Source organism: Mus pahari, chromosome 19, assembly GCF_900095145.1.
Source record: "Mus pahari chromosome 19, PAHARI_EIJ_v1.1, whole genome shotgun sequence".
NCBI lineage: Eukaryota > Metazoa > Chordata > Mammalia > Rodentia > Muridae > Mus > Mus pahari.
The window spans coordinates 33,203,725-33,212,981 of record NC_034608.1 but is presented as its reverse complement, the minus strand read 5'-3'; the positions used below and the strand labels follow the sequence as shown (position 1 = coordinate 33,212,981).

At 47.6% G+C, this 9,257-nt stretch overlaps 1 protein-coding gene across 3 annotated transcripts in view; it reads right to left on the bottom strand.

Annotated features, from left to right (window-relative positions):
- Nucleotides 1-205: 205 nt before the first annotated feature.
- The window catches only part of Dlgap2 (DLG associated protein 2), a 724,183-nt gene continuing 715,131 nt past the window's right edge, over nucleotides 206-9,257 (bottom strand). For 2 of the 3 annotated variants that reach the window (XM_021218882.1, XM_021218881.1), the window contains 3 exons: nucleotides 8,040-8,131; nucleotides 4,182-4,334; nucleotides 206-1,409 (listed from right to left, as the gene is read on the bottom strand). In XM_021218882.1, coding sequence (XP_021074541.1) covers nucleotides 1,191-1,409; nucleotides 4,182-4,334; nucleotides 8,040-8,131 — 464 coding nt within the window. In that variant the 3' untranslated portion in view covers nucleotides 206-1,190. The remainder of the gene's footprint in view (nucleotides 1,410-4,181; nucleotides 4,335-8,039; nucleotides 8,132-9,257) is intronic. The other variant, XM_029532253.1, reaches the window with a different exon arrangement.

Here is a 9,257-nt window from a genome sequence, read left to right as displayed (position 1 = left end):
TCTCTGTGCCCTCGGAGTCTGACTCTGATTATCTTTCTTAAATTCCACAGCTGGCAATCACCATGCATGTTCTCTCTCTCTCTCTCTCTCTCTCTCTCTCTCTCTCTCTCTCTCTCTCTCTCCCTTTTCATGTCTAACACAGGCAAGAAATATATCCTTAACTTCAGGACAGAGGAATTCTGGAAAAATACAAGCATCAGCTAACTTTGCTTCTTTACCATTTTTTTTTTAACTGATATACTTACCACTCACATTCATATATCTCATATGGTTTACAACATCACAACTGGCATCTGAAACAAGCAAACCCCTTTAAAAGTACCCTGGGAAGTCAAGCTTGATAGCAGTCTGAGAATGCACATAACACAGATAAAAAGTCCATGTCGCTTAAGCAGTGAGGTTTAAAGGAAATGCTGTGTGTAACGGTTTAAGTTACCAAGGGATAAAATGACCATGATTATTTCTTAGTTTTTTGCTTTTTTTTTCCTCTTTGTATTCTCTGGGCTCCTGTCAGAACTTTCCATGGGTCCCTCTCTTAGAGGAACATTCACCTTAGCTTTCAACGTAAACATTCTATTCTAGATCTTTTTTTTTGGGGGGGGGGGTGGTTCAACATTTCCTTTTAGAGAACCACCTGGTGGGGACCTTGGATAAGCCCTTTCCTGTCATCACAACATCAGCCAAGGAACTTGTGCTTCCCGTGGCAACAGGACCCGTGAGGACAGCAAGGGCGGGGACAGCCAGACTGGGCGGGGGGAGTAACTCAGGTGACAGGGAACAGGTTTGTCTGTCTTTCTGGCCCTTCGAGTTGTAGCACCTTCCACTTGGAAGTCTAATGCCTCTCGAGAGTGGGGAGATGCACCTCTAGTTATCACACAATTTATAAAAATATAAATAACAAAGTGAAAGCTAGGGTCCATCTCAAGAGGCCACTTGGGGGCCCTCTGAGAACAGGGATGTAAGTCAGGGCTCACCAAGCCTGTTCCTCGGAGCCGATGTCCTTCAGAGTCAATCTTGCTATGAACTCGGCAAACTAGGAATTGGAGCGTCCATCCACCGTCCACAGTGCAGAGAACACGGCAAGGGCGAATCCGGTGGAGGGTGAGACAGAAACTACCAGGTAGGCAATAAACTGTACAAGCATTTTGTGAAAAAGAACAAAACCAGGCGCATGTGGCCACCTCTGGTCCTCAGAGCCGCGTCTGGGCCTCGGGGATGTAGATCTCGATGCTGTCTGCCCTCTCCGTAGCAGAGTTCTGGCGGAACGAAGCGGCTCTCTTGGCTGCCATGAGCCGGCGCCGGGCTTCCTGGCGCTGTCTGTCTGGCAGGTCCAGGGACTTTTCCCTCGTGATGGGGAATTTCCCCTTGGGGGGCTTCTTTGGTATTGGAGGGGGGATCTTCCTTTCTTCCTGAAAAGCATCACAAGTCAGAGGTCAGGGGAGGTCATGGGGAGGTCACAGAAGTTAAGTGGTAGGACATTGGAAGATTAATCAGGGGAGGAGGTCTGGGGAAGGTCAGAGGGGAGCTCAAGGGGAACATGGAGGCAGTTGGGAGAGAGGTGAGAGGTCATGGCAAGGTCAGGGGGTCATATGAGGAAGTCACAGGAAAGTGGAGGAGAGGTCATTAGAAGGTCACAGGAAGTCAGGGAGGGCCAGATAAGCTGAGTCCTGGAGCCCTGTTCATCCAAGTACCCTTGACTTCCTGCCCCTGAAGACACTGCCAAATTCATCCCCATTGACGCCGGATGGACTGGCTTCATCTAACTGCACGCACCTTTCTAAATTCCTCATTTTCAGCGGAGGCTGAGGACTTTGGGGCAGTGTCTACAGATAAGAAAATAAACTGCACCTTAGCACAGATATGCCCTTAGCTCTGGCATACTGGAGTTCTCCCTCATCCCCACACTTACTCAAGCAGCATCCTACCTGAGTGTTAGTTAGCAGTGTCTTGAGGGAGTGTGGAAGTGGTCACCTGATTTTTATGTGGCAGGATGCAAATTCATGAAAATCATCTTATATGGACAGGGATTCCCTCATCTAAATTCTCAATCATGAGCCTAAATCCACCTGGACTTTACTGTAAGCAATGTGTGTGTGTGTGTGTGTGTGTGTGTGTGTGTGTGTGTGTATGTATGTATGCACATAAATATTTCTCTTAGCTTTCTCAAATAATTTCTACTCAAAAATATATGCACCTCCAGAGAGATAACTTGGATAAACCAGAAATATGCACAATGCAGAGGACTTGTGACTGTTTCATGAAGGCCTTGTACCCTGGGATGTATCCCTGAGGGCAAATCTGGACCTCTTCTGGATATTGGAAGACCCCCTCCTAAGTAAAGAGCTCTCATCTGAGTCTCCATGGTTAAGTTGTGTTTGGCACAGGAAGCAGGGCAGTGTGTGCCCATGCCCTGAGTGGCCCCTGATTTTGGAAAAGGCAAGAAGCTGTTTCGGCATTTGAAATTTGTTCCTAAGGCTAGACGCCATCGCGTACCCTGGACTCCCTGGGTGTGCCTCTTGGACTATTCAGAAATTCAACTTCTACATGAAGCTGCTCATCTTTCCTCTTCCTCCTGCAGTAGCTCTGTAGTATATGTCTGTGAGAAATGGACATTTCTTGTGAGCGCCCTTTCTGAGGGGCGTCAGAGCCAGCAGGCTGTAGCAGGGGGACAAGGGGGACATAGGAACCTTGCAATGCTTCGCACGCCGTCCCCAGGAGCGGCTAGAAGGGACAGGCTTTTCTTTAAGGGGTGAACCTGCCCCTCTGCATTGGGGTGAGTGTCTTGAGCAAGAACATATTCCACAGGAGACTAGGTCCGTGCGGGCTTCCTCTTGCTCTCGGTCCCACAGGAATTTAAACTTCAGGGGCTGCTGTCTGCATGGGGTTACATGTCCGTTTACATTATTCCATTCGTGGACCGTCCTTGGGTAGTGTGGGCTTGCGTCTGTGTTCCACATCCCTCCCGTTATCTGCTAGGAGGAGTTTGTTCACTGTCCTCAGGGGCGTGTCGGGCTGGTGGCTTCCAGCCTCACTAGCCACCAGCACCGTGTGAGGAAGCCCAGACAGTGAGCACCCTCACTGGCTTTCCTCCTCTTCAGGAGCTACACATTCTCCCGTATGCATTAAGTGGTACTTCCCCAAACTATTATGGATCTGTTTGCACTGCAACTTGACTTTATTTCATTTTGAGACAGAGTCTCTTGATTTATTTCAGGTCTCAAACTTACAAACCCACTTTGGCTTTTCAAGTTCTGGGAACTCAGGCATAAACTACTACCACATCTAACTGGAATTTTTAAATGAAAGAACCGCATTTATTTAGCGAGCATGTGCATGGGTGATGCCTGTGGGTGTACACGCGCCACAGTGCATGTGTGGAGGTCAGAAGACAACGTGTGGGAATTAGATCTCCCACCATGTAGATCCTGGGACCGGTCTCAGAGCATCAGACTTGGTGGCAAACACCTTTATCCACTGGGCCACTTCACTGGCCCCATTAGCTGTAACTCAATTTAATGGACTATATCTGTCTAGAAAATCCAGACCATTATTACTTCTCTAGGGAGCTTGTAAGTCGACACATGCATTGCTGACTTGGACTGCCTTCCGGGGTTCTCCTGAGATGATGTCACCACGCAGCAGAGAGCCAAATTCAGATTTAATGCAAAATTTCAGCCTACTTAAGGATGATGAAGCTCCATCAGAAGACCACACCCTCAGACTGCTCCAAAAGGTTTAAACGCAGTCTTGCCCGTAGCTCCCGACATGCACCAGGAAAGTGTATTTGGATAGAAGACAATTGTCATCTTAGCCAGACCTAAGATCTTACCTATGAGAGATCAGCTAAATACAATCCAAACAGAAGTTGGATGAAAATGAGCCAGGATTTATCCCTGGAGGAAATTAGATTAGAGATGTAGGGATCTTTCCTGGTGTCTCTGGGGTATGTCTGTGTACCCGAGATACAGCAAGACACCCACTGCTATTCACGAACCTACGATTCCAATCCTGACCATTTGTGTATGTGCTTGCAACACCCCCTCCCCCAACACACACACACACACACACACAATCTGTTCCTGTATCAACAACTAAATGCAGAGAAATCAGCTATCATCTGGTACTGGAGCAGACGCCAGAAGCCTACAAGCGTGGACCACCGCACCCCGAGACTGCATTACCTTTCTTTCGGGTGACTCCATTATCTTCCAGTCATTGAGCTTCAGCTGGTGCAGCTCATCAAACTTCATGCTGACGTCTTCCACAGACAGCTGCAGCATATCCCAGTAGCCAGCTAGATCCTGTGAGGTCGGTCTTGGCATGGCGCTGGGGTCCTGTGGAGACACAGGGAGGTTACGGGGGCTGCTCTTGCTCCTGTAAGTCACTCAAGGAATCAGACCAGGAGGAGGCTCCACTCGTTTGAAGCAAGGCAGGAGACTCTCCCTGACCCCTTAAAAGTGAACCTCAGCCCAGGCACATGTTAGCAGCTTACAAACATGTAGTATATCCCTTTAATGTTTCAACTTGAAAATCCTGGGCTCAGTAGTACAATACTTGCCTAACATGTACAGACTCTCTGGGTTCCATCCTTCAAATGGTTTGCAGCTCAAGAAGGCCATAAAGCCATGTGACTTACCCAGAAGGGACAGACTGCCCTAGTGGGTAGGTCACTAGGGTTGTGGCCATTCCTTTTTCATTGTGCTTATTTTGATGGGTCCTAGCTCCAGCTCAGAGGATCAAGCATGACTTCAAAAGGTAATGTGATTTCAGTTTTCTCCCAGGGAGAGTCAAGTCAATCTCTTGAAGGAACAAAAGACTCAAGAACACCCCCTCCCACTTAACTCAGACTGTCTAATACACAGACAGAGTCTTGGCTTGTTCTCAGCCTAAGATGCACCTCACTTCTGCACAGTGTATGGTCCAATTGGTTCTTTTTAAAAAATTATTTATTTTATTTATATGAGTACACTGTTGCTGTCTTCAGACACACCAGAAGAAGGCATCAGATCCCATTACAGATGGTTGTGAGCCACCATGTGGTTGCTGGGACCTGAACTCAGGACCTCTGGAAGAGCAGCCGGTGCTCTTAACCGTTGAGCCATCATCTCTCCAGCCTGGTTCAATTGGTTCTTATTGTGACAGTCAAGTGCCAATTCTGTGTGTGGTTCCCTAACTCAGTGTGAGGTTGGCTCATTCTGTAGACTCACTCACACAATCAACATTTGTCCAAAAGTGCTTTCATTGTTCACATTTCATCAGTGGTCTGGGTTGAACATTGGTTCACAGCTGAGTGGATGCTCACATGGAAACTATACCTCTTGGGCACCATTGCCTTTTCACAGTTCACAGGAACTCAAATAACAGCGAATATCACCAGGGAGGGTCTCAGGGTAGAAGGTGAACTCACACAATGTGTCCATTTCCTCCTAAGTGGGGTTCAGAGCCGGGCTCTGCTGTTTGAGCCTGTTCTTCCATTGAACCACTAGAGGGCAACGTGTGTCCATACTTCTGCCAATCTAAGGCAGACTCTGGCAGCTTCCAAGATTTCTGTCTGATTCCACTGGAGTGTGTGGGAGTGGGATAGCTGCACTATAGCTACATCACAAATTGCCCATGCCTGCACAACTTGGAGACACCTAGGAGGGGGTGTCTGTCTTTTCCTAGGGTCATTTCCTAGACTTAAGGATGGGCAAACTTCCTAAAATGTCTACCACTAGCAGTGGCCCCAGCAACCATGACCCACAGCTTTGAGAGCAAATAATACGCTCTGTCTTCTGCCTATGTCTTCTGACACTGCCCTCCAACGAGGGGCTCAGAGATCCCAAAGAGAAACCAAAAGAAAAGAAGATAGCCAACCAGATTTTAAAAAAAACTTGAAAGGCATCAAAGATGTCAGGGTGGGTCATTTCAAGGCCAAATCAGCCCCATCTGGTGCAGAAAAGGGGTGCAATTAAGAGGCTCAATGGTAAGCTTTGTCCTCCCTGCAGCATGATCTGTACTGAGAGGCCTCAGAGGCTGTATGGCTACCCCGAGTACAACTCTACAGAATAGCATTCCTTATGCTCAAACTGATCTTGCGCAGGTAGTGCGCAGAGGAAGGCAGAGCCACACATAATCGCCACACATTTATCTAGTTTCATCTTCCAAGGTCACACACCTTCTAGATCACCCTTTAAATGTTGACAAAGCTTCACGCCAAGGGTGCTGTGTTGTTAACGGGAAATGTCCTGATGAACTTCAATGGGCTAGCAGGAAAATGTTAGAGAAAACGTTATCCTTAATGACCCAATGAAGGACCTGGGTCTGCAGCTCTGAGGGGCCTGCATATGCAGTAGGACATGCTGTAAGCCCAGTGTCTTCACGTATGCTAACAAGCACAGCATGGTCAGAACACCTGCTGCCTTCGCCGTGACAGGCCCAGCAGAGCCTTTTTCCTTCGTGGAAAATGTTTGGTATTAAATGTCAGGACTGTAAAATCGCCTATAAAGAACTACGGATATAATTCACGATTCTCATGGAGTTATGAGTACTTTAGTCAGAAGAAACCAAACAATGTGTGTGTGCAATAAATGGGTATATGCATATGTTAATATATGAAGGTAAGAATGTATGAACATACATGCAGGTATATAAATATACATACATACATACATACACACACATATATATACACACATAATGCACATATACATACATATAGAGAGAGAAGATATAGATGATATAGACATAGAGATGTATAGATATGGATATATAGATATAAATATAGGCATAGGCATAGGTATAGATATAGAGATGTATAGATATATAGATATAGATATAAGTATAGGCATAGGATTGGTATAGATATAGATATATACAGGTGAGTTTCTCATCTCTTTGCCAGGAAGGCCCTGGATCAATGCCAACTGTATTTATAAATCTAGCTCAAGACACATTCATTTCTGTCCTCACTATAGGATATGCAAAGGCCAAATGACTTCTAGATTTCATCTTAGTCTCCTCGCACTAATATGCATCTCTGCTCAACACGCCCCACCCCCCACCTGATTTTCTTTCCTTGTGACCTCGGCCATCACAGCAATTCATCCTCTACCTCCTCTCCTGAGTTTTTTTTTTTTTCTGGAAGAGAAAGAAAGTAGAGGAAGGTATGCAGTCAGACTCCATGTCCTTCTGCATGCCCTTCTGCATGTCCTTCTGCATGCCCTTCTGCATGCCCTACTCAGCCCCAGCCCCAGGCCCAGCTTCTACCTGGAACCTGGGACTAAGAGATGTGAGTTGCCAGGGCCTGAGTGTAGATGACTAGGGTGTATGAGTCCCAGGTGGGGTCTGCATCCGTAAGGATGGGATGTCGGTCCTTGGAGCTAGGTGTGTGAGTCTCCAGGGCAAGACGTGTGGGCTTCTGAACCTTAGGGATGTTTCTAGGGCCAAGGGTATAAGTGCCCCACGATGTGGGGTGCAGGTCCCTAAGACTGAGGTATGGCTCATCAGGGACAATGTGTGGGTCTCCAGACTTGGGATGTGGGTCCAGGGCTGGGCTATATTCTCTCCCACCCCTGCACAGGGACCCTTTGACCAATGAGGAGTGTGGTGGTCGGAATGAGAATCATCCCCCTCCCCCACTGGCTCATATGTTGAATTCTTGGTCCACACTTGGTTGAACTGTTCGGGAGAGGATTAGGAGGTGCGGCCTTGTTGGCAGAGGTGTGTCACTGGGGTAAAGCTCTGAGGTTTCAAAAGCCCACACCATTGCCATTCATGGTTAGCCCTTTCTCCTCCTGGGGGTTGTGTCTCAGTTTGTAAGACTTTAGCTACTGCTCCAATGCCATGCGTGCCTGCCTGCTGCCCCGCTCCACACCACAATGATCATGAACACACTCACTGAACCTGCCAGTCCCTAAGAAACTTGCTCTTTTCTAAGTTGCGTCGGTCATGGCGTTTGGAAAAGTCACAGCGATGGAAAAGTAACGGAAAGGTTCTGTGACCACGCAGGCCGCACACATCTCTGGCGTCTATGGGATCGGGGCTAACGCGCCACTTACCATGTTCTGCTGACAAAGCCAGTAAAATTGCTGGAACTTCTGGGACATGAGCAGCTGAGCACTTCCCACGGCACTCCTGATCTTTCCGAGAACTGGGAGACACAGGGAAAGATGAAGACCCAGTCAGTCACAACAAAGCAGGAACGCCTGGTGTCCAGCGAGCAGGGATCAGAACTGCCGTCCATGCTTTCTCGCTGGGGTTGGAGCTTAGTGTGGACCATGCTGAATGCATCCATCAGCTGACATTCCCATACCTTCCCAGCTTGTGAGGATACATAGAGACAACCAAATGCTAGCTACAAGGGTCTTATCACTGGGTACCAGGGATGATTTAGCTCCCTAAGGTGATGGACACTACAGAATCTCCTTATTTTGTGTCCTGAGTTTATTTAGCTTTGATATTCAGGTGAGTCCCTTGAGTTGGGACCCCAGAAGACACCACTAACTCCAATGGTAACTCCTCGATTTTGAGAAAAAAAAAAAAAAACCGCATTGGTATCCGCCATCTCAGTGAATTCAATTAAAAACCAGGGAACTGAGGGCAGCTATCTCATGGCAATGGCACGAGCTGTGTCTCAAACTTAGAGGAGCTACTCAGAAGGCAGTCACACAGGAAGGTCACGGCATGCCTCGGAATCAGCCAAAGGGTCACGAGCCACACAGTAGGTCAGCTTCGCTGGCGTATTAAGCCTCTTTATAAGGTTACTGTCACCCGAGTAAGCCTCAGGTCCCACTATGAAGGATTCCCGGTCCTCAACGGCTTTATTTGGTAAGCCAAATATTAAATTTAAAAATAGTAAAGAGTATGTTTTTATCCACACAAAGGATTTAAGGCATTGTGACAGCTTCTAGATTTAGACTGGGAAAATGGAAGACTTTATCTAAAAATAGATAAGGGAAAAGCTCTGCCTCTGGCTCCGAGAAGCCCTCAAGCTTCCTCTATGTCCCTTCCCCGCTTTCCTGGGACCGCAGCACCAGTCTGAGAACAGATGCTTTATGGTCCCCCCTTCACGCGGGCCTCAGAACCCCCGGGAGGCAACGGGAACCTTTCTTCCTTCTGGATGTTTTTCTCTCAGCCTCTCTCACCAGTTCTAGCTCATACGTCATCCCCAGAACAGCACTCCAACAGTCCAGTTCTCGTTCTCTCTCTCTCTCTTTCTCTCTCTCTCTCTCTCTCTCTCTCTCTCTCTCTCTCTCTCTCTCTCTCTCTCTCTCTCT